This window comes from Anabrus simplex, chromosome 4 (genome assembly GCF_040414725.1).
Source record: "Anabrus simplex isolate iqAnaSimp1 chromosome 4, ASM4041472v1, whole genome shotgun sequence".
In the NCBI taxonomy this organism is placed as follows: domain Eukaryota; kingdom Metazoa; phylum Arthropoda; class Insecta; order Orthoptera; family Tettigoniidae; genus Anabrus; species Anabrus simplex.
The window spans coordinates 305,345,777-305,372,137 of NC_090268.1; the positions used below are offsets into that span (position 1 = coordinate 305,345,777).

Genomic DNA, 26,361 nt, shown 5'->3' on the forward strand with positions numbered 1-26,361 from the left:
CCAATCATGGAAGATTTATTTTGTCATCCATGCCTTATTTTGACCTTTATAAGTGATAGGCAAATTTACATTTTTTTAATGCCCATGGATTCTTAGCCTTACCAAGAACCAAAAGTTTCAATTTGTGAGTTCCAGTGGCATTTAAGCATGGTAAAATGGTTATTCGGTCTTTCAGAACTTTGAAACCACATGCACAAGCTTCATTTTGATGAACATAACTTTTTTGTGGCAATAATTTCCAAAACAATCCACTTTCATTTGCATTGTACACCTGGTCACCTGTAAGACCAGAAAAAGTTTAATAAACAGCTCTACAACTGCATCGTCACTAGACAATTTTTCTCTGGTCACAGTCACAGTCAACAGACGAATACCATACCGCACTTTAAATTTTGCAAACCAACCATCACATTTTGTTATAAAAAATTACAGATTTTTCTTTTCACAATTCAGCATTAATTGGGGTGTGGCGAGTACGTTCTTTTATAAACCAAGAGCAAAGTGCTTCTTCCATCTTAGAAAATTCATCTGCTTCCACAGTTTGCCGTAAAGAAGAACCACCTTCAGCATCTTTTACAAACTTCTCAATGTTCTCTCTGCTACTCTTAATCGAGTAGATGGTAGTGCGCGGAATATTATGTGTTCGAGCTATGTTAGCAACCTTCTCTCCCTTGTCTAACTTTCTTAAAATCTCCATTTTAACACTCAGTGTTAGAATCTCATGTTTCCGTTTGACCGTTGACATTTCACAAAAATCTACTTTAACTGTACAGTATATTGTACTTTTATTTATGTAAACTCCTGTTAACACTAAACACACTGAACTAAACTGTAACACTTACAATCATTTAACAGTTAAGTATACACGCGTTAAGGTTATGATGCTACACTTCGCTAAGACTGACTGACACTGCCTAATAAGAATCTATCTGTAGTGGCGCCAAGCAACAGGAGTAGTAGGGGTGGAGTGCAATGAACCTGCTTTCGTCCGATTACCAAGCGGTCACCAATCAAAACCATCCGACTATAGAGCTGACCATTCCCACACGAAAAGCGTTCAAAATGTCTGATTACTGGAAATGTCGGACTAATGAACGTCCGATTAGCGAGCACCTACTATACATATGATGAATCTCCAATGTGCTATGTTAAGCAACAAATCAAGAAATATATTATAGACATCAATGGAACAATAGCTGGACTTCTAGCTTGAAAGGATCTGTTACAAGAGAACTATTCTTCCCTAAAGTTACAGATTGACTTCAGAGTAAAGTATTCGTGCATAACTTTGTACTCATGCAATTTCTATTGGGCATGGAAGATTTAAATCTTACCTTAAGCGATTTCAAATCCAAATTACAGATGGATGGATGGATGGATATTTATGCTTTTGTGGTTCAGCTCAAACAGTGGATCATCTACTTTTCTCCTGCCCCATGTTTAGAATGAAAAGACTTATATTTGAGTACCACCTGAACAGTTGTGATCTTGTATTTTCTAAACCATTGCATGTTATTTTCAAGAAGCCTTGTTGTTATAAGCAATTCTTAGCATTCAATTTCCACATCTTTAACAAACTGAACTCTTAATCTTTCGTTTTGTTAAAATATTTGAAGATTATAAACTACAGCCCTAATGTACACTTGTGAAATAATAATAATAATAATAATAATAATAATAATAATAATAATAATAATAATAATAATAATAATAATAATAATAATAATAAGTGCGGCCAGTATCCAGTTTTTGAGAGATAGTGGGTTCGAACGCCACTGTCGGCAGGCCTGAAGATGGTTTTCCATGGTTTCCCATTTTCACACCTGGCAAATGCTGGGGCTGTACCTTAATTAAGGCCACGGTCATTTCCTTCCCACTCCTAGCCATTTCCTGTCCCATCATCGCCATAAGACCTATCTGTGTCGGTGCGACGTAAAGCAACTTGCAAAAAAAGAAATAATAAATTCAAAATTGCTCCTGTGTGGAGCCAAGATGGGTCACTAGTACATAATACTTCAACAGTATACAATACTTACTCATCAAGCGAGCCTCCTGAAGGTCAGCTCTTGTCTCCTCCTTTATCCTCTGTTCTTGAACTTTTTTCTGCTCCATTGCTAACGTCTGTTCATGGAGAAGTTTCTGTTCTTCTCGTCGTAACTGTTGCATTTGTTCAGCCTATATTTTAAAAACACTGATTTTAAATCCATTTCAAATGTTTGAAACCAAACATTATCGTTTAACAATAAACAATTTACAGAAAAGCAACACAAATACAACAGAAAAGAAAAATAAATTCATATCTTGGTTCTATTAAAAGTTACATTTTAATCAATATGTCTCCAGATTCTCACAGAATCATGAACTATATAAATGATAGTTGAAGGTCAAGTGACACAGCTCATTAAAGAATGTAATTTTATCTCTTGCTTCTACAACTGCAGTAGAGCTTTGAATCCTCTATCGATATATATCTCATACAACTGTGTAATATCTTCTTCTTACACATAACCTCTCAAAATAAAAACACTTAAATCTCAATATTTCCACTTATACACAATTCAAATCTATCTCTTCTTAGCCATCATTCTTCTCATTTCATTATCCCTCCTTATAACATCTCATTTGTTACGTTAATAATCTCCCTCAATGCACTGGGACCAGAGATGCCGTCCGAAGAGGCGGTAACCGGCCGCACGGAGCACATGTAATATCTGAGAAGAAGGAGGCAGTTCCAGAGAAGTGACGAGATACGAAAGAAGTTTCTTGTTTAAAGGTATTTATATCATTAGGTAGAAATATTTTCTTTCAACAAAATTCTCAGTCAGATTTATTCTATGTGCCAAATTCTAACCATCAATAGCAGATCTTGGTCATAAAAACCACGAATATTATTTATTTTAATTGATATGTATACTGACATGTGAAGTGATATGGTTATGTTGATGCTTTTAGTGAGTATATTATATATCGATACATGATACCAATCTCCTTGCAAAGGCTATTCAGTTACGAGTCAAAAAACATCGGGAAGAATGCATGTTATATAAGACATAGATGAGCTCTATGAGGCAATTATATTAACAAACTTGACCACGCCTATAAGAATTAAAGGAAGAGATGGATCCTACCTGAATTATATGAGTATTGCAGAAGTAATATCGTCGAGGGAGATCATTATCGTAACAAATGAGATGTTGTAAGGAGGAAAAATGAAGAAATGAGAAGGATGATGGCTAAAAAGAGATAGATTTGAATGGTATATTAGTGGAAATATTGAGATTTAAGTGTTTATATTTCAAGAGGTCATACGAAAGAAGAAGATATTATGAAGTTGTATGAGATATATATCAATAGAGGATTGTATTGGATAACCATTATAGGGTTAGGCTCATGTTGAGAAGAGTGTATTAGCAAGAGACCAGCTGATTTTTGGTCAATTTGAAACACATAGTAACATATTATGAGTAGTTGTTAGTCTCCGCATGCATAATGGTGAAGATGTAAGGATTTATAATAAGAGTAATCGACGTATTTAGGGGCTTTCTTTCCCAAACGATCTGTAGTTTGAAATAGTGAGCTAATTCAAATGAATGGCACAGTGGAATATGAAATGAGCTTAGACTATGACTGATGGTGTAATAATAATATGACTGTTTGGCACATACATTCGTTTACTAAACTAGTTGATGATTAATGAAAGGTAGATTTAGCTTGTTTTTAATTGCTAATATCACTGATGAATTTTATTATATAGGAGAAATATAGGAATATTTCATTTCAAATAAAATTTTTGAAGGTAAGGCAACAAATTTTGGCCATATGAAGGAAACTTATCAAATATCTCGAATCCCACAATTAAAACAAAGTCACAAGAAGAAACCCAAATACTATACGTGAAATAATAAAACTGGACATGATAGGGCTCCAATTATGAAAATTCACATATAATAAAGAAGGTTTTATGTATGGACGTCAGGATGGTCAAATATGAATGAAGTTAGATGAAAACTAACCAAACTACATGAATTATATTTTCAGTAGGGCATCTTATGCATAACATTGTAACGTTTTCATCGTCCTGATAACGGAATAAATGATGTCATACGGCGTTAAAATTTGCCATGCACGGTAATGAGATCACAGAGATTATGTAATTGAGCCATACATCTAAAAAGAACGAATGTATTAAGTTAAATAGGCCGTGATTTCAGAATATATATATAATACGGACGCATAAAATCAAGGAGGCCATGAATGTGACGGCAAAGATGTTCATTTGGCGAATCAAGTATGCCTAGGTCACGAAATTAGACATAAAGATATAAAGGATCCATGCGGCCGTGATAAAAAATAATAGAAAGTTTTTAAAAATTGTTAAAAAAAAGTGAGTGAACAATAAAAAAATTTTACGCAAGACTTCGAAGCAAGTTCATCCACGAATAAAAAAATAGTCCTTGCGGGAAGAAGAAGGGAGATATATAAAAGAGCAAGAGCTAAAGATCCAGCACATTGAAGAATTTTTAAAGTTACGCCGATATCTGACCTAAAATTGAGGCGGAAAAGCAGAAGAAATTAAATAATATTTGGACAGTAGTCGGAATACAAACTGAAGGTCGTCGCGAAATACCAAAACAAATTAAACTTCTCATATGCTGATTGTCTGAATGAAAAATTAAGAGCTAATTCGATAATTTACTTGTTAAAGTCTGTTATGGGAAATTGACATTGAATTTCTGCTATAATAACCTGATACAAAACTATAATCTAGCTTCTTTGTAGTACATTTTGAAGGCTATGGTCGTGACATTAATTACGATGCTGGAAATGTTTCTTTCACATATGACTAACGGCTACAACATGAGAGGCTAAATCGGAGATGGGGCCGACTTTCCGACGTAGACCGCCCAGCTGTTCCTGCTAGCCCGAGTCTTGAGACTACCGCCTGATGATGACGTAACGGATGTTGGAGACTATCTACGCAGCCCTAAGATGACAACATCGGAGCCTAACCCAGTCATCTAACATCGGCAGTCGCAAGTTAAGTTCCAAAGAATTATTTTATAATCTTGAAATTTGTGTGTCGTAGACGTAGTATATAAATATTTGCAGTAAACATTGGTATGTAGCTTGTTATGAAGTTCTTCGTGATGAAATCTCAATCGATAGTATCTTTGCAATGAGGTTATCCTAGTTGATTTATCGTTATGGGAGTAGGTATTCTTCGAGTGTATATAATCAATGTCATGATATAGGAATGCTTAAAGTTAAACAAGGAGAGATTTCAAATTATGTTTTCAACCATTATGGAAATGAAACGACGTTCACGATGTGATATATTCCAGACGTAATGTTTTAAAGAAGATAATTAATTTCTGAGTTGCTTAGACTTGGTTACTATTACGACGCGACTACATGTGAGTAAATATTAACTTATTTTGTTTATACATGTGTTTCCTTTACAGAATAACGTGATCATGTGTATTACAAGTGAAACTTAACCCAGAAATGCACCGCTGTAGTATATTAACGATATGTTAAGATGATTTGCCGCCTAGATGGGAATGATTAATGTTTATGTAGAGAAGTAAGGATTTGAGCGACTTGTTGATGTGGTTATATGTATAATTATTCATTGAGATATGAATGACGCGGTATTATAATATTTAATATTGTTATATGGAGAGATAAATATACTTATGAATTTTTGGTGGTAAATACGATGTGTTACTAACCAATAATGTTATTTAACGTATGCGGCATGATTTTAAAATAGTAATGCAAGATATATTGGGTTAATGATACATGAATACAATGAAATACGTCGCAGAATTCGTATGTTGGTTACCGTAAATTGTCTTCAGATTAAATATCCAAACAAGGAATAAATTAGGGTAAACTTGTTGTCTTCATGGAGAATATGTCAACGTTGTAATGAATGTTATTTGATGTTTGGTCTTAAGGATATATTTTATGGATAAAGCGACTTCATAATTTGAATCTCTACCACAATTAAATAAATAATGTTACTAAATACATTCCTACAAATTTAATGGTGCTTGATTGGACACAGGTGCAACCATAAATCATGATAGGTATAATTTTTGATAGAACTACGATAATAACTGATCATTATACGATACATACATTTAATTTTAGGATGTGATATGATTATTTTTACCAAATGACATGGTCAAACTGACCAATATTTTTCTTTTAATGATCGATATATGTTCGAAATAGCCATTTTGAGCTAATATATAATTGGAACTTACTTGCAACTGCTGACGTTACAATTTTGGAAGATATACCTTTGTTTAGTGACAAAATATGAATTCAATATCAACGAAAATAAGCATTTTTTTTTTTTATTAAACAAGAGCCGAGGGACTCTAATTAAGCATATTTATCATGCATTTTTCTAAGGCTTAGGAACTTGTTTTTTTTTTTCACCAATATTAATTTATCTGTTTTCCAATTGATTGTCGATATTAATATGAGATACTTAATTTCAAAGAATATTTGACTATATCCTCATCAAATATGACTGATACCTACGATTTATGTGATTATGAGAATTTTTTTTTTTTATGATGCGGATAACAAGTATTTAGCAAGAGGATTAATTGAATCAGATCGTAGATAGTTTAGGTTTATATTTTTCGACAGAAAGAAGAGAAAGGTGGTTGATGTAAATGACTGTTATCATATTTTCTTTTATGATTCTAGAATCATGAATAAAATATAGATTTATACAATTTAGAGGTTATTATTGAAAATAGGCTGATATAATTATGGTAGATAAGATGATTTTGAATTAATAAAAAAAAATTATATATTTTTTTCTTTCTCGAATGAATGGACATGGACAACTTAACATCGATTCCGACGGATGGAGGGTATCGCTGGTAATTTATTAAAAGGAAATGTGGTTTCCCAGTTGACCTCACGTAAAAAAAAAAACTATTCACAGATGCATTTTAATTATCCCTGAGAGGTGTCGCGTGGCAATTTAGGAACTATTTTGATGACAGATGTGACATGTGAAATGAAGATTGCGGCGTTGCTTAATTTTTTTTTAATGGCGCGGTCACTGATTTATTCATTGATTGATAGAAGCAAGTATAGCTACCGACACTAAGCATCGTTTTCATAAATGCATTAATCCATTCTAATGATCCGAAGAGATGTTAGTCGGAGGAGGGGAAAATAGCCGGAGCACTTAATAGGTCGCCCATGATGGTGCGAGAAAATTATTCCCCGCAGGATGGTGCAACATTAAACTTAATTTTTCCTGACAAAGGAGTCGAACTGTGATTTAGATGCTAGAAGATAGTATTACATAATTCAATGTCATGAAGTTCAGTATTGGATGGATAAGTTTATATCCTAAAGAAAATCCCATTTCAATTATGAGCCATTGCCAGATAATAATAATAATGTTATTTGCTTTACGTCCCACTAACTACTTTTTAAGGTCTTCAGAGACGCCGAGGTGCCGGAATTTAGTCCCGCAGGAGTTCTTTTACGTGCCAGTAAATCTACCGACTCGGGGCTGTCGTATTTGAGCACCTTCAAATACCATCGGACTGAGCCAGGATCGAACCTGCCAAGTTGGGGTTAGAAGGCCAGCGCCTTAACCGGCTAAGCCACTCAGCCCGGCGCCATTGCCAGAGAAAAATAATGTAAATAAGATAGATGGTATCACAGTTGATCACCAGAATTTTTTTTTTTTTTTTTTTTAACTTTGTATAGAAGCACATTGTTCTTTTCTCAAGATTATCAGAATTTATTTAACTTCCTTTAAATTAGCATGCTAATAAATTAGTATAAATGATAAGCTGAATTTATTATTTATGTAAGATAGGTTAAGATATGTAGAATTAAGGTCACATATTCATTTGCGTTGAGGGTTATTGATACTGAATGTAGAATGGAGACGTCTACTGACAAGAATATGATTTACTTAGCAATATTTAGAGGACTGGAAGGCAATCTTTTTCAGAATCTACGATGAGTAAATAGAATATTGCTGAAATAAATTTTTTCCTGAGATGCTATCGGAATTATCTTCACTCCTACTTGGACGCACTGGGGTACCCTATTTATTTTATTTATCTCTTATTTAAATTTTTCTTGATTGTAAACATTTTCAATTTAATTCTTGGGTTGAAATTCATACATTACATCAAGGCTATCTCTCCCTTTGTTGTCAAGGTTAATATCAATATATTTTCCTTAACTGTACCTAATTTATTTATTCATTAAATTTATGTTAAGTTTTATGCATCGTTTTTGTTTAATTTATTGTCCAGGCTTCTGTAAGTTATTTAAAGGGCACGTCTCTTTCAGCTTCCATCTTTTGGGGGATTTTGGTATCTTTGTACCTGGCTTCACAGACACTTTACAGGAACATATAAAGGGAAGTAAAAACGTTTTGTATGGTTTAGTAAAGAATAGTTTACAAAATAGGGAAGATACAAAATTTGTAAAAACTGAAACAGAGCAGATATTGACGCAAAGATATAACATACTAAAAGATATAACATACTAAAAATATGGGAAGATTACTTCTCAGAATTGCTAAATATTAAATACAGTGAACTGGCAGATGAGAAGGAGCAAGAAGAAACAATGGGAAAAGAAGAAAAACAAGGAAAGGAGATATCGATGTTAGAGGAAGCCATACAAAGGATGAAGAGTGGTAAAGCGCAGGAGTGGATGAGGTAACTACGGAAATGATAAAAGCAGCAGGACCAATAGGGCTACAGTGGCTGTATAGATTATTTAAAATAATCTGAAGAAAGAAAGAAATCCCAGAAGAGTGGGGAAAGGGTTTAATTATCCTGATATTTAAAAAAGGTGATAAAAAGGAATGCTACAACTACAGAGGGATCACCTTTATTGCCCATGTAGCTAAGATGTTTGAGAGAGTACTGGAAGGAAGACTTAGGAGGAAACTAGAAGGAGAAATGGAAGAAGAACAGTATGGTTTTAGGGAAGACAGATCAACGTTTGACCTGATCTTTACATTAAGACATATGATGGAGAAAAGATGGGAGTTTGGAAAAGACATAGTGATGACATTTATAACAAGTTAAAAGAGTGGAAGTGCAAATGATAAAAGCTATGTACAAAATTTGTGTTGGCAGTGTGAAGACTAGTATAGGAAAAACAAAATGGTTTAAAGTTGAAATTGGTCTCTGACAGGGAAGTGTACTATCCCCCATACTATTCATCATAGTCATGGATAAAATCCATAAGAACAAACAGAGATTGAGAAGACAGGCAACAAAAGCCTTGATGTTTGCATATGATATAGTGATATGAGGTGAGGATGAAATGGAAGTGCAAAAAAAAGTAGATGTATGGAATCAACAGATACAAAAATTTGGGATGAAAGTAAGCACACAAAAAAGTAAAACAATAGTGATGACAACAGGAAAGAAAGAAGGTAGAGGAAAGATAAAACTGAACAGTAAAATTCTGGAAATGGTCAAAAGTTTCAAGTACTTGGGAAGTGTGATCACAGAAGATGGAAATAAACCGAGGATATTGGGAAGAGAATACAACAAGCAAACAGCTTCCACCAGAGTGTAAGGGGTATTTTGTGGAACCAAGATGTCCTGAAGAAATGTAAGAAAGTATTATATTCAACCTATTATGAACCCCTACTAACCTATGCAGCTGGATCGTGGACTACAACAAAATAAGAGTAGAATACAGAGTGGAGATGAAATTCCTAAGAGGTGTCGAGGGTAAGACCAGAAAAGATAGAATTAGAAATTAAGAGATAAGGAAAAGGACAGGAATATGAAACTTCAAGACAGGATAAAAACAACAAAGCTAAAGTGGTATGGGCAAACAATGAGAATGGGAGAAGCGAGAGTGCCAAAAAAGCTTTTTCAGAGAAGTTAACAGGAAAGAGACCATGAGGAAGACCCCGAAAGAGGTTGACAGATTCATTGTGGGAGTGCATAGAGAATAGGGGAGGAAAACTAGAAGATGTACTTAAAAGAGGAGAAAAGTGGTGGAGAGACAGGCAGCTGGAAATGGGAAACGATGATGATGATGATGATGATGATGATGATGATGATGATGATGCACCTGGTCTAAGGTAATTCTTTGTGTGATTTATTTGATTAACCCATTCCAGCCTGGGCCTTAATATCCCTAACAAACGTTCTGGACTGGGCATTTTTAAGGATATTTAAAACATTATATCTCTGTACCTGTAGGAGATATTTGCACGATTATTTTTTCTTTGTGCTTGTTTGAGCATCTAATTTTGAAGAACGCTGTTTGTATTATGTCAACTTTGACTTGAGATTTTAAAATTGTTTATATATTATACCATGTTTTGCGAATGGAAGAAATGTCTGACGGATAACTAAGCAAGTACAGTTTTCTGAAATACTGTTATATTTGCCCTATTTTGCTAATAAAAATGTACATTGCAATTACAAAACAACAACAACAATAATGAGTACGATATAAAAATAATATTTTTTCAATAATAATAGTAATAATTACAATAATCAAAATGGGAGCTCTTATGAAATTTTATTTTAATTGATAAATTTTGTCGAAAGTTACTGAAATGTAAAAATAGTTCCATTTACCACAAAAGACTTCCGAGAAAGAGAAAATACAGTCTTCTAAACGGACAACTTTACTAATATGTAGACAATCTTACGTATTCACGCGGGAACGTGCGCTACGCCGTAAAACGAATTCCAATCATAATGAAATGTAAGAAGTTGTTTCGAATTCATATGTCAAGTCAATAATATGTTCATTTGCACATAAACTTATCATATATCATAAAATATCGGAAATATCACGTTTGCTGCTAGAAGCCATGTCATAGAGCTCACTGGGTGATCACATCTACTGATGCATGGTGATCGAAAATATAGTAAATTCTCTGACTTAGACATATAATACTGCCATCTACTTAAATACTCTCGTAACTAATACGCGAAGAAACACAACGTAACTACCAGAATGCGTGCATAGCTGGTTCTCGATTTTTAGCGAATTGTCAAACCTTACTACGGGCTATGCTCACAGCGTGGCCTGAGCATAATTTCGGCCGCTGCGAGCTAAGCTCGCAGTTTGACCGGAAAGAGTTAATCATGCTCAATTGTGGTGGTGTTTTTTATTTTCTATGTTTCCTTTGTTCTATTGTGATTAGTTCTCACTTATTTTTCCTCCAAAATTCTACTACTAACTCCTTCCTGCACCAATAGAGGGATGAACATAGCTCTAAGGTGTGGGGATGTCAACAGACCAAACACGTATACGATGAAGCCCCATGTGGATTACATTGTGCTAAATAGTGAAAGCATAGGAGCACCACAAGGAAAGCTTAACACCTGGCAGGATGTGCTAGAAAGAAAGGCCTTTAGATAAGCAGAACAAAGACAGCATGTTTGTGTTGCAATTTTTCCAGGAGAGTATCCAGTTATGAAGGATAGCAATTGGAAATGAAGAGGTAGAAACAACAACAAATAATAATACCTTCAAATATCTTAGATCAGTTATACAAGACAATTCAAACATTAACAGGGATATTACCAATTAAATAAAAAATGGCTGAGTGAAGTGGCAGGCAGTTAAAAAGAGTCCTGTGTGGTAAAATCCATTCCACCTGAAGTGTAAAATTAATAAAAATGATTGTTCATCCAGACACTCTATATTGATAGGAATGCTGGGCTACAAATAAAATTGGCAAACAGAAACTCCATGAAGCTAAGATGGGACTGCAGAGTAACCAGGCTGGACAAAATTCGATATGACACCATCCGAAAATCCTGTAGTAACACCAATTTCAGAAAAATTAAGCCAACATTGTTTAAGTTGGTTTGGTCACCTTCGACAATGACCAGACGAATATTGTGGCTCATAGAGTGAAGAAGCTTATACTAGAGGGCCACCCAGCCAGAGGATGACCCAAAACAAAATCTTCACACCAGGCAAATGCTGGGGCTGTACCTTAATTAAGGCCACGGCCGCTTCCTTCCAACTCCTAGGCCTTTCCTATCCCATCGTCGCCATAAGACCTATCTGTGTCGGTGCGACGTAAAGCCCCTAGCAAAAAAAAAAATCTTGGGAAGGACATGGACATCAATACCGATATAAATAGAGTCCACGTTACAAGCTACTAGAGAACGGTAACTAAGAAAGCTGACCCCACCTGAGTGGGAAAAGGCAAAGAATAAGAACCAAGTAACAATAAAAACTGGGCTCAATGTATGTGGAATTTTCTAATTAATTAATGTCCTGACAGCATGAATGGTTTCTAGATGAACATACGATTTAAAAAAAAAAAAAAAAAAAAAACAACAACAACATTAATTCAGATGCTATACCAGAAGTGCTACAGCTCAGCTGTGTCCAGATAGGCAATGGACGATCAAAATGGTTTGAAACAAAGAGAGGTGTCCAACAAGGAAGTGCTCTGTCACCATTCCTGTTCGTAATAGTAATGGACAAGGTCATCAAATCTATCAAGAAAATGGACAGTGAACCAAACGCCCTGGTATTTGCTGATGATGTGCTTTTATGGGGAGAGACAGAAGCTGAAGTTCAGAAGAAACTTAATGAATGGAACAACACATTCAAAAATTTTGGAGTGAAGATGAACAAAACAAAGACCGTCAACAGGGAAGGAACAAGCTCAAATATATTTCTGGAAGAAGAAAAAATCGAATCAGCTTCCCACTTCAAGTACCTCGGAAGCACAATATCGAAAGACAACACTGTTAGGCAAGAAAAACTCAGCAGGACACAGAAAGCATCAAACTTCTACAGTCAAGTCAGAAATCTCCTCGGGGACTGCAAAATACCACAGAAAGCGAAAACAATCATGTACCACACTTACTTCGTACCAATCTTCACATACGGTTTAGAGACATGTACCCTACTAAACAAAGACTTTAGCAGAATCCAAGCAACTGAAATGAGATTCATTAGAACCATGAACCAAACAACCAGAAAGGACAAGATCAGAAATGAAGTGAATAGGAAAGTAGCTGGTATTGAGGTTCCTATTATCAGTGTCATAAAGAAACGCAGACTTCAGTGGTATGGGCACATAATGAGAATGAACAGGGAAAGACCTGCCAGAAAATATTTCGACCTTAATCTCGTAGGAAGAAGACTACAGGGAAGACCAAGGAAACATTGGATAGAGACTGTAAGATCAGATGTGGAGGAGAGAGGATACAAATGGGAGGATGTATTGGATCAGAAGATGTATGAAGACAGAAGGAGATGGCGAGCGCTTGTACACCACACCCGGGAAACTGGAGTTGGGAAATGATGATGATGAATTCAGGAATACAATAATTAGATCTGTTATTTTACATGTCAGCTTTCCTAGCAGACTATATATGAACATAAACAAGAAATCCATAAATGTTCATTATCCATTCTCGCAAGAGACTGTATTCCTCAGTGCACCACAAATCCCATTACTCGGATCCTCCCAATCTAACATATCAGTTAATATCAAGCTACCATCCCATTGGCATTCCACAGCGTGCATGTGTCTCAGATAATCTTCTCACTCTAGAGAATGTTTTCTGTTATTTTGGCAACATGAGATGTACTATATTTACCCATATATTTTCATGCTAGCATAATTTTTGTACTGCCAATTTTGATTAGTAATTATTAGGATTTTTATTTTGCCTGCATAATTTTCATGCCAGAAGACTTCACACAATGCAGAACCGCTACCATACCTACAATAGGAAGGGCAGTTGACTGCACCAATTATAGAATACTATCAATATTATCACATGCCTCCTAGATAATCATTAACATAGTTATGAACAGAATAAAAGGAAAAGTAGATAAGTATTGTTGGAGAAGACCAATTTGGATTTGGAGAAGGCAGAGGAACAAGAGAACCTATTCTGGCGGCTTTACACATGTTACTGGAGAGAAGGATGGAAATGAATAGAACAACTTATCTTACCTTCACTGACTTAGAAAAACCTTTTGACAATGTGAACTACGAACTACTGTGTAGAACTATGAGGAAAATAGGACTGGACTAGAAGGATAAAAGAATGATTAATCAACTGTATCTGAATCAAAGCAAAAAAATAATCAATCAGGTAGAAGTAAAGGCCAGGATTAGAAAAGGAGTTAGACAAGGTTCTCCCCTATCACCGTATTTATTTAATATGTTCATTGAGGAAGCTATTCAGATCATGAAGGAGAAGACAAAGGGAATAAAGTCAATGGTGAAAGGATACATTGTATCAGATTTGCAGATGACATCGTATTAATTGCAGACTCAGAAAAAGAAATGAATAGAATGCTGCAAGACCTCTCAGACACTCTTAAACTATGGAAATTAAAAATAAACAAATGGAAAAGAAAAGTAATGGTAGTATGGAAAAATATGCAAGAAATTAAAACCAATATAAAAATTGATGACGTCAGAACTGACCAGATGAAACAATTCTGTTACCTTGGCAGTATGATAACAGAGGATAATAGATGCTTCCTGGAAGTAAAGAGAAGAATAGCATTGGCAAAACAGGCATTTATGAATAAGAAAAACATTTTAACCAGCAAACACGTGAATATAGATGTCATAAAATCCTTTGCAAAATCATTTGTATGGAGTACACTGCAGTATGGAAGTGTGAGTTGGACTCTGGGTAAATTAGAAAGGAATTGACTTGAAGCTGCTAAAAAGTAGATATGGCGGAAAATGACCAAAAGGCAAGCTGGAGAGAAAGAAAAACCAACCTGGAAGTCTTAAAGGAAGTCAATGAAGAGAGAAGATTATTAAAGGAAATGGAAAATAGGAAATTAAAACTTATCAAACATGTAATCAGACACAATACTTTCATCACCAACATTCTTGAAGGGAAAGTGCTCGCTAGGAAAGAAAGGAAGAGGAAGACCTAGGATGAAGTATTTGGATGACATAAAGAAGAGGTTAGGTTGTGACAATTACATGGAACTAAAATGAACAGCCAATGAAAGAAGAGAGTGGTTGCATTGACAAGGCATTAGCCTTTAGAATATTGATTGATTGAATTTTCACTGTCTCAAACCGCAGGCTACTCCGATCTTAGCTCGAGCGCTGAAGGCAATGAAGTTACCCTCTAACATCACCGCCAACCGTAGTCTAGTCTTCGGACCTTCAGTGAAACTGCATTCCAATCCCCATACCTGGAGTTACACCTTGGCCTGCGCATTGTGATAAGTAGTTCTGTTTTTAGAGTACAGTAAGCTAATGAAAGGCTTTCAGGCAGCTACCATAGATACGTGCTGTAGTTGGTTCAGTGTAGTAGTGTGTTAAGAAACAGCATTGCAAGTTTTTGTAAGTAGGTAGCACACAGTAATGTCTTTTAGTGTACTAAGTGTGATGTTAAAGTTCATTAATTACCACTGGGAAGTATAACAACATTACAGCCAAATATAAACCAAACATAATAAAATACACCGAGGAAAATAGCAACCACGCTGCAGAGCGAAAATTTTCTATCTCGGAGGTACATGTTCGCTACTGGAGAAAGCAAAAGGAGGCTCTGTATAATGCTAAGAAAAGTACGCGATCCTTCAGAGGTCCAAAGCATGGAAAATATCCTGAGGTAGATAATGTGCTCTTAATGTACTATGAAGAAATAAGAAATAATGGAATTGGGGTATCGCCTGAAATGCTTCAATTCTGTGCATGTGAAATTACCCAGAGCAGATTTCAAAGCAAGCCATGGCTGGGTACACAGATGGATGAGGCAAAATAATATTGTACTAAGAACATCATCTGTGTCAAAAGCTGCTTAGTGATCACACAGAAAAAGTTATTGAATTTCATCGCTACTTAATTAGACTGTGGAACACAATTTGTATTTAATGTCACAAACTGGCAATGCAAACTAAACTGGTGTTTTTGAAAAGCCAAGGAATAAAACACTGCAAGAGAAAGGAACTTCAAGTGTACTAATAAAGACATCAGGCGCAGAAAAACAACGATGCACCATCATACTTGCAATTACTGCAGATGGAAGATCCACCGTACGTTACCTTCAAGAGAAAGACAATGCCAAAATGTCATTTTCCACATGAGATACATGTATGCGTGCAAGAAAAGGGCTGGATGAGCAGCAATCTAATGAAAGACTGGGATAAAACTGCCTGGAAAAGCCGCTCTGGTGCTCTGCTTCACCTACCATCTGTGTTAGTAGTTGACAGCTTTAGGGGACATCTCAGGCAAGAAGTCAAGGACTCTCTTTTCAAAGGAAGAACAGACATGGTAGTAATTCCAGGTGGACTGACATCTGTTCTACAACGTCTAGATGTATCAATTAACAAATCTTTTAAGGATCATATCCAGCATTTTTATATGGAATGGATGGCAGCGGGCAAGCACACATTCACTTCAGGTGGCAAGATTCAGCATCCTTCTTTAGAATTAATGTGTCAGTGGATAATAGGAACCTGGAATTCAATTCTGTATGAAATGGTTACGAGGAGCTTCAGGAAAATGGGAATATCCAACTCGCTGGATGGTCTCGAAGATGATGACATGGAACGACAGAAAATCGCATACTCCTCTGAATGTGACGACTTCTCATTGGCCGAGAGCAACGATGAAATGTCGAAGTCTACCGGTAAGTTTGATCAACGCTCTTTTTATTAGCAGCATGTGATTTGCATTTTCTTTCAGTGTACATAATGTTAACGCTAACACATGTACTATCATACTTTATCATTACAAATTTGTAGGCGGTTCCATAGCAGTGTACAACAGTGTGAAGCAAACTGCGCCAATTTTTTTGCCTGGTCAGCTACTTGAAGCAAGTGTTTAAAAGCTGTAGAACTTGCCGGTAAAGTAAAGTCATATAAATTTCATACCTTGCTTGTTGATATTTCCTTTGTATACAGTATAATATTGTGCTGATGGAAAACAGACAACCTACCATTAATTAATATGTACAAATGGCACATGATGTGATAAAAATGATTTTATTAATGTTTGTCTAATCTGTAAATAAATGTTCAGTGTTCATACAAAATAGTATTTTCACAGATATCTTGGTGACTTCATTGATTTTATTTGAAATTTCAGTGTAAATTCATCCCTTCGAGAAAAAGTCCCTAATTCAAGCAGCTTGATTTTAGAACAAAAGAGATTTGGTCAAGAAAGTGTGAAAATTACGCAGGTAAATACGGCAGCTGTTATATCTTAAATTTGCTGTAGGTATTAACATTTTCTTTTGACGACCTTTTGGGACCCATTTGTCTTTTGACATATCATATGTCTACTATAATCCCAAAGGTACTATCTTTGTACCTTCTACTGCATTATCCAATCTATTCTAACACCTTTCTTCACATGCATAAATCTTAAATTGCCAGTTCATCTTTGCTATAGTAACTTCCTTGCACAGTGGACAATATTTGTGCCAGATTACTTAGAAAGGGCTCCTCTCATCTCTTTTTCCCTATGTTGTCATACCATAAACAGACTTTTGAGAATATTAAATCTAAGAGGTAATTCTGCTGAATTGAGACATCCTTGAAATCCCTTCCTACATTTTGGAACAACTGGAACTGTAATTTCTGGCTATCGCAAAACAAACACATCTTTACAGGTCTTATCATCATAATTAGCAAAAATATGGTAATACCTCTATTTTCTTAACCAACATCATAATGATTCATTAGGTTAAATAAATAAAATGCATCAAAATATTATTTGCCATGTTTGCTGTTATTGCTAAAGACAGTATTTTGTTTCCACTAACCTTACTATCCACAACAAATTTTGGGTACTGGGTGAAAACTGGATAAACTCCTTTTGACAGAGGTTTGAATTCACTTAGGTACTGCCTAGGATGAAGCTCATCCTTAGTCTTCTTACATAAGAAATACGTCTTAGCAAGAAAGTGCTTCATGTCGATAGGATTTTGATTATGAAAGAAGAACTGAAAGAGACAAAACACATAATCACACTCTATTGCCAAAAAAACACCACCAACAACAACAACAAACTATAGTCAACGAATCCTGTGAGTGTGCACTGTACCATCACAGGCTGACTGCTTGCATGCCTCCCTCATTCACAGATGCAAGACAATGAATAAGGCCTAGTAGCAGTGTGAGACACAGAACTAAGTTGAGTGAACATGCAGCATATCTGGATGGCACATTCAACCTTTGACAAACTAGATGAGTTTAAGATAGGCCACAGCATCAGACTAAGCCAGAAAGGTTCGACGTTTTGGTGCATTGTTCGCCACTTGATCCGTTCTGATAACACTGTGCATCTAGGTTGGAAGCAGTGAGAATGTGAGGGTACACACATGCTCTGAGGAGCCTCGGCGTCAACCCTGCATGACCACCAGCTGGGAGAGACTGTAAGCACTTCACAGATGTCTCTGAACACAGCAGCCGAGGACACACCTGTGTCCACCAGTACCATATGCAGATGGCTAGCAGAGCAAGATCTGTTGTCGTGGCGTCCCTTAATCATCTACCATTACAACAATTTCCTATTCCATTACAACCTCGGCATCACTGAGCACGTTTTAAATTCTGCCAGGAACTGACAGCTTGTGACTGTCAATGAGTGCTGTTCAGTGATTAATCATGATTCTGTTTGGGTACAGACAAGGATTGAATCTAAGACCAGAGACCCCTGGTCAGTCTCTTTTTTTTTTTTTTTCCCCTACTTGTTTAATGTCACACTAGCACATCAAAGGTTTTCGGCGGCGGAAGGCTGGGAAAGCCCTAGATTGAGAATGTAATGGCCATGGTCTTAATTAAGGTGCAATGCCAGTATTTGCCTGGTGTGAAAATGGGAAACCACAGAAACCACCCCTGGTCAGTGCAGTGATCTAGGCTTCACTGTACAGCAGCTCACTGCCCCTACGAGAAGATGCCATTTCCTATGATTCCTGCTCCCAACTTGTGATAACTGAAAGAACCCTGATGGGATGTCAATAAACCCAGGAAATTCTGTGACCATATGTCCTTCCCTTCCTAGTGTAGCTTGACAACTCTATTGATTGCTCCTTCATGGAGCACTAATTCTTTTAGGAAATGAGTTTATGATATACAATTATAACAAACAGAAAACATATTAGTGGTAAATACAATATGATAATCAAATTAGGCTTTCAGAACATTACAATTTGGATACATATCTTAAGATCACAGACAAATTATTATTGATGAGTCATTCATAAACAGACTCATGTATCTTGAGAGCTGTTCATTCAATTAAGAGTTGTTAATTTATGAATATGAAATTTAAGCTCAAAATTAACAAGTTCATCTAATCAATATTCACATCCTCCACACTTCCCACATAATGTAGAGATAGGTCAATGGATGGATGAAAAAATACAGTAATGTTGAAAACAATGAAGCAGCAATTAAGAATAGTGTGAAATCCAATAAACTGAGAAGAAATCATAACATCCTGTAAGGCAAAAACAATTCACCACCCTAATATCCACAACAATCTGAGATAATACAATTCACCATGAGCACAGCACATACTTATTTACACTTCAAAGTACACTAGTGTCTAAAGTTAAGCATAAGTTACGAGTAAGCAGGGCAACAGGAAATAGACCACAAATCGCACAACATTTGCACCTACCAACATTACGTGTTTGCTCTGTATAGGAAAGGAGTGTTCCCTGCTTTGACTAGCGACATAACCGCACGGTGAACACAGCAGTGCCTGCACCCCATATTCCCTCAGTCGTGTTTGCCCTGTTATAGTGTGCGGAGTGTAGTCTCGTGGTGAACGTGGCAACATAATGGCACAATGACGGCATTTGCACCCAGTTTTGCAGGGTAGAATACTCGGCCACCTGGAAGCAGGCCAGACACAGACTGAAGTCGCCGTATCCTTCAATGTGCCACAAAGTGTCATTTCCAGGCTTTGGAGACAATTTCGGGACACAGGAGATGTTGAAGACGAAGAAGAAGCTATTTTGTTTTACGTCACACCCACACAGATAGGTCTATGGCGACGATGGGATATGAAAGGCCTAGGAATGGGAAGGAAGCGGCCGTGGCCTTAATTAAGGTACAGGTACATTTGCCTGGTGTAAAAATGGAAAACCACAGAAAACCATCTTCAGGGCTGCCGACAGTGGGATTCAAACCCACAGGAGATGTTAGTCGTAGGCCAGTACCAGGTCGACCGAGGGTAACCACCCCACAGCAGGACCGATATCTGGCCTTAACCGCCCGACGAAATCAGAGTGCACCTTCAAGACAATTGTCGGCGGAGCTTGTAGCCATCTCAGGGGTTGCTGTTTCCCGGCAAACTGTGTACCGGAGGCTCAGGACAGCAGGGCTGTTTGCCCGACGTCCAGCGGTGCGTCCTGCTCACTCCAGCACAGAGACGGGCCTGTTTACTGTGGAGCCGTCAACGTCGAAACTGGACCATGAATGAATGGAGGTATGTGCTCTTCACAGGTGAACCCCAATTCAGTTTGCAGAACGATTCCCACCGCACATTAATCTGGAGAGAACTTGGTAGCCGATACAACCACAGGGACATCATGGAACGGGACCAGTATGGTGGTGGTGGTGGTGGCGTCATCATGTTGAATGGTCGTACGGACCTGCACATCTTCATGGGTGGTCCGAGGATCACTGTTAACGCTCGGAGATACAGGGATGAAGTACTGAGACCACATGTTCGACGCTTCAGAGGTGCGCTTGGTCCAGACCTCCTCTTAATGGACGATAATGCCCGAACGCACCGCGCTGCTCTGGTGGATGAATTTCTGGCTGGAGAAGACATTCATCGCATGGACTGGCCAGTGAGGTCTGCAGATCTGAATCCTATAGAACATGCCTGGGATGCATTGGGGAGGCAAATTGCATCCCGTTAGCCTCCTCTAAGACCATGTGATAGAGAGCAGAGTATGCCACGTCGCTGCGAAGCATGTGTGGCCTACACCCTATTAACAGCATATTTCGTCGTGGAAGACATTGCCAAGTTTTGTTAGTTGTTGTCAAAGGTGTACCTTAGCTATCAGAACCTTTCTGACACTTGTGTTTTTTTTTTTTTTTGGACACGTAGTGTGACATATGGTGTGTGATTCAGCTTCCGTATGTTCAGCAATCCATCTGACATTCCTATCAGGGGGTATGGCCTCGTTTAGTGATTATGCTTAACTTTTGGACATTAGTGCATTTCCACAAAATGTTTCTGAGATACAGTCCACCAACTTACTTCAAAATCAGAAGGCTCCTTACAAGACTGAAGAGCTCCCCGACAGACGATATTGTATGCTACTACAGCCATCAGGAGAAAGGATGGTTCATTGGACAGAACATGATCCCAAAATTGTAACCACTCTAATGATGACAGTACCTAAAACATAATTTAAAATGACAAAGTAAATCTGAAGAGTAAGGAAGTATAATTTAAAGGATACTATGAATATTTCAGGACAAAATAATAATAATAATAATAATAATAATAATAATAATAATAATAATAATAATAATAATAATAATAATAAATCAACAACAATTGAAACATTCAAACTCTTCAGATTTTTCAACCATGAAACTACCAGTGTTTTTACTCCAGTGTGGCATTAGGCTCATAAGTTCGACTGTCACACATCTAAGAAAAGCCGGTAGCTAGTACACCACTGCAAGCCTCCTCTGAAGCTCTTATTTCCTCTTCATGATACTTCTAGATAAGGCTTCCTGAGATATAGTCCACAAACTTACTTCAAATTCAGCAGGCTCTTCATTAGGCTGGAGAGATTCACAAGTTGCACTAGGGGTGATAAGTATCTCCACTTGCTATAAATGCCTGCCTTTGGCTGTTATATAGAAAAGAAAATTCCCAGTATCACCATCAAATTCTAAAGGCTAAGCCTTGTTACTGTAGCCATAGATTTCTGTCCTGAGCTATTCTTTTCAGCTCAGAGTAAGATTACTTTTTACTTATTTTTACTGTTTGTTTTATGTCACACCGACACAGACAGATCTTACAGCAATGATGGGAAAGGGCTAGGATTGGGAAGATCTACAGCTCATCCTGTAAAGAATTAAAATACTGAAGGTTTTAAGGCTTATTTTAATTTTATTTTCATTTTAATAATCTTCTTAGACATAATTTTATTCTGTTCTCTTTAATTTCCAACCTTTTATGTTTTTTTATTTTTTATTCTAGGTATGTACTATGTATTGCCTTTTGTAATTGGAGGTAAACTCTGTAAAAGGCAATGTTTACATAAATAATATTCTGGGTTTTTGTTGTGTGAAGAAAACAAAGAGAAATTCTTTACATTTTGAGGAGACTTTGCTCCACATTTTCAGAGGAAAAAAAAATTAGTCTGTCCATGAGGCCTACTATAACGGACCCTGTCATTGTCAGGGAAAGCTATGAATAAACAAGAAGATTATTATGAAAATTGATACTTTCACGGCTCGTATTGTTAGACATTATACTCTTTCGTTTTTTATTCTCCTTCTTCTTGTAGTGTTTTCTCCATTACTGAACATTGGCCACAATCACAGCGAAGACTGTACCGTGTTCAGCTGTCCTCATCAGTCTACTAGAATCTAGTCCTGTCTCCAATCCTGTAAGTTCGTCAGACAGGAGTGTTTCCTTCGACTGCGACCCCTACATCCATCAATTTTACCCTGCATGATCAATTTAAGTAGGTTGTACTTTTCATTCCTCATAATATGCCCAAGGTAAGCTGACTTTCTTTTCTTCATTGTACACATCAACATTTGTTCCCTCCTTATGCGTTTGAGTACGGCAGCATTGGAGACATGGTCAGTCCAGGAGATCTGCAACGTCCTTCGGAAACCCACATCTGAAAGGCATTTACTCTTAATGGAGTTACATTTCAGAGTCTACATTTCAGCACCTTACAGAAGCACAGAATATACATAGCATCTGACAAAGTTGTGACGTGTCTCCACAGCAGATTCCTCATTTTCAGAAAGCTAGTACGAGCCATTTCTATTTGTTCACAGATCTCTAAATCTGGGTCTAAGTCCTCAGTAATCCAGCTGCCAAGGTTACTTAAACTTCCACACTTGTTCAACTGGTTCCCCATAAATGGACATAAGAATGTGCATGTTACGTGTTCTGGAAATGGCCATCACCTTGGTCTTGTCGGTGTTAATTTTGGGACCAAGTTTATCACCTTCTGCTATGATTCTGTCTACCAGACGCTAAAGATCTTCAGTACTGTCAGCCAAGATGAGAGTGTCATCTGCGTACCTCAGATTGTTGATCAATCTACCGTTAACTTTTACTCCATCTTCCTACTCTTCCAAGAGCAGCTCGAAAGATCTTCTCAGAGTACAATACAAAAACCCATAATGAAGAAGTCTACATAATTCCTGAAGCTTCCACATATATCTGGATAATAAAAAATAAAACATCATGGTAAGCCTCCAGAAACCTACATACATATCAGAATGATAGTGGAACATACCCAATATACGAATATTGCAGAGTTTTCTACAGTTTTCGACTGAGCAGATTTTGAGATTATACGAATTTATAACACATATTTATAGGGAAATAATATGTTAGACATACTTACCATTTAATAAAAGATATGAAAACCTACAACCTGCTTTCCAGTCATTGACCGGGTCAGGGATGGAATCTGCGGTCATCATCATCATCCTAAACCATCTCCAGTTTCCCGGGTGTGGTATATGAACCTCCTCCATCTCATCCTGTCCTTGTACCATTCTTCCTCCACCAACTTGTCCCAATCATGACCTCTCAGCAGTACATCGCTCTTAACTAAATCTATCCATTTCCTTCGTGGCCTTCCCACGGGTCATCTTCCTTCTACCTTTCTGTCAAATTCCTTCCTTGCAGTTCTGTTTACTGGCATCCTCTTCATGTGACCGAACCACTTCAATCTTGATATCTGAATCTTATTGAGGAGAGAATCATCTATTCCTACTTCTTCTCTAATTTTCTCATTCCTAATCTTGTCTTTCCTGGTTTTCTGGATCATAGTGCGTAGGAATTTCATTTCAGCTGCCTGAAGTTTGGAATTATCTCTATTGGTCAGTGTTGTGGTTTCGAGACTGTATGTAAGAATTGGTGTATAATAGGACTTGTACAATGTCATTTTTGTTTTCATGGGTATTTGCTCATCTCACAGCAGGTGTCTTACCTGGTGGTAAAATTGTGTTGCCTTATTGATTCGATTGTTCACCTCATGTTTTGCTAGATTGTCATTTGATATAACGCTACCCAAGTATTTGAAAACTGGAACGCTGTCCAGTTGAGCTTCATTTAACATGACTATTGGTTCTGCTCCTTCCCCATACACTTTCATCACCACCATCTTGGTCTTGCTGATGTTTAAACCATATTTCTTAAACTCCTCATTCCAGCTTTGTATTCTTTCTCCCAATTCCTTTTCAGAGTCACTCCAGATCGCAACATCATCTGCAAATGTGAAGGCTTTGATATCTCCATGTTCTTTCCTTTTAATATATTTCATTACTACATCCATTACAATAATAAATAGAAGTGGTGACAATTAGCTGCCCAGCTGCACTCCTCTCTTTGTTTCAAACCAGTCCGACAAACCACATCCTACTTGAATACAGCTTCTGTTCCCACTATACAACATTTTCACTTTGTCTATGAGGCTGTCTCACACTTGAAGTTCTTTCATGCATTGCCAAATTCTTTCCCTTGGTACACTATCGTATGCTTTCTCAATGTCCAAAAATATTAGAAATAAAGGCTTGTTCTTCTCCCAGTATTTTTCCATTAGCATCCTAATTGCTAATATAAGGTCTGTAGTTGACCTTCGTGGTCTGAAACCATACTGCTCTTCTTCCAAAATTGGTACAACAATATCTCTGATTCTGGTCTCTATTATTTTTTCCAATATTTTCAGGACATGAGACAGTAGTGTGATACCACCGTAATTAGTACATTTTCGTCGGCTTCCTTTCTTGAACAGAGGTACAATGATGCCCATCTTCCAGTCCTCAGGAATAGTATTTTCCTCCCATATCTTGTTGAGCAGTCTATAGAGCCATTGGATTCCTGGAACTCCTGCTGCTTTCAGCATATCTGCACTTAGTTCATCTATGCCCACTGCCTTTCCTTTCTTCATGCTCTTGAGCGCATTTTCAACCTCAAGCCAAGTAATTGGTGGTTCAGTTGTGGTTCCTCGACTTGGCTCTCCTCTATCCGTTGTTATGTTTTCTGTATCTCCATTCAGCAGCTTTTCGAAATAGATCTTGAGTTCTTGTTTAATTTCTCCCTCTTCTTGTGCCAGAGTTCCATCATCACGTTCTATTGCTTTTATGGTCTCTTGATCCCTTCGCTTGTTTTTCACTACTCTGTGTAGCAATTTCATATTTACTCTACTGTCCTCTTCCAGTTTGTCTGCAAACTCATTCCATTTCTCTTTTTCTTCCCTTACAATGTTCTTTACAGCAAGTTTCTTGTTTCTGTATACACCTTGAAGTCTTTGTATTTCTTGTTCATTTCGTTCTTGTCCCTGTTTTTGTTTTTCCTTGTCCAGTGCCTTCTTTATTTGGTTTCTTTCTTTCACCGCTGTTTTCACTCTCTCATTCCACCATGGTGTCTCCTTTTATCTTTTGATAGAACTTGTAACTCCACATAGGTTTTTGGCTTCTCCCACAAAGGTGTCTTTGAAGGCCTTCCATTCTTCATTAACGCTGGTTACTTCACACTTCGGCAAACTCTGTTGAATCCTTAGTTTGTATTCTTCCTTTATTTGGACTTCTTGCAACTTCCAAGTTTTAACCCTTGGTTTTTTCGTAATAAGTTTCTGCGTTTAATTTGCCTTATGTTTGAAGTCTACTACCAACAATCTGTGGTCACTGTCCATGCTTTCACTAGGGATGACCTCTACATCTGTGATGTACCTGCCACCATCTTTATTTGTGATTACGTAGTCAATCAATGTTCTATACTGGCCATCCCAACTGTACCTTGTTATTCTGTGACTGTCTCTTTTTTTGAAGAATGTATTTTTGATTATAAGATCATTTCTTCTGCACAGATCTAATAGTTGTTCTCCTTCTGGGTTCCTTTGTCCAAATCCATGTGGACCAATGATGTTCTCGTACCCAAGTCTGTCTACCTCAACTTGCGCATTTAGATCTCCAATAATAATAACATTTTCCTCATTAACTGTATCTTCCAGGTCTTGCCGAAATTTCTCTTTGTCTTCCTCACTGCAGCCTGTCTGTGGGGCATACACTTGTATGATGGTGTACTTAGTGTTCTCCAGTTTCATGAACATTTTAATGATTCTATCACTTTTGCAGATAACTTCAGCTGTAGCATCAGTCCTTTCATTAATTAAG

General features: G+C 37.1%; 1 protein-coding gene across 3 annotated transcripts in view; it reads right to left on the reverse strand.

Moving 5' to 3' along the window:
* LOC136871927 (TBC1 domain family member 31) overlaps nt 1-26,361 on the reverse strand; it is a 392,653-nt gene that overhangs the window by 149,274 nt on the left and 217,018 nt on the right. For all 3 annotated transcript variants that reach the window (XM_068227257.1, XM_067145659.2, XM_067145660.2), the window contains 3 exons: nt 21,236-21,376; nt 17,778-17,957; nt 2,037-2,175 (listed from right to left, as the gene is read on the reverse strand). In XM_068227257.1, the coding sequence (XP_068083358.1) occupies nt 2,037-2,175; nt 17,778-17,957; nt 21,236-21,376 (460 nt within the window). The remainder of the gene's footprint in view (nt 1-2,036; nt 2,176-17,777; nt 17,958-21,235; nt 21,377-26,361) is intronic.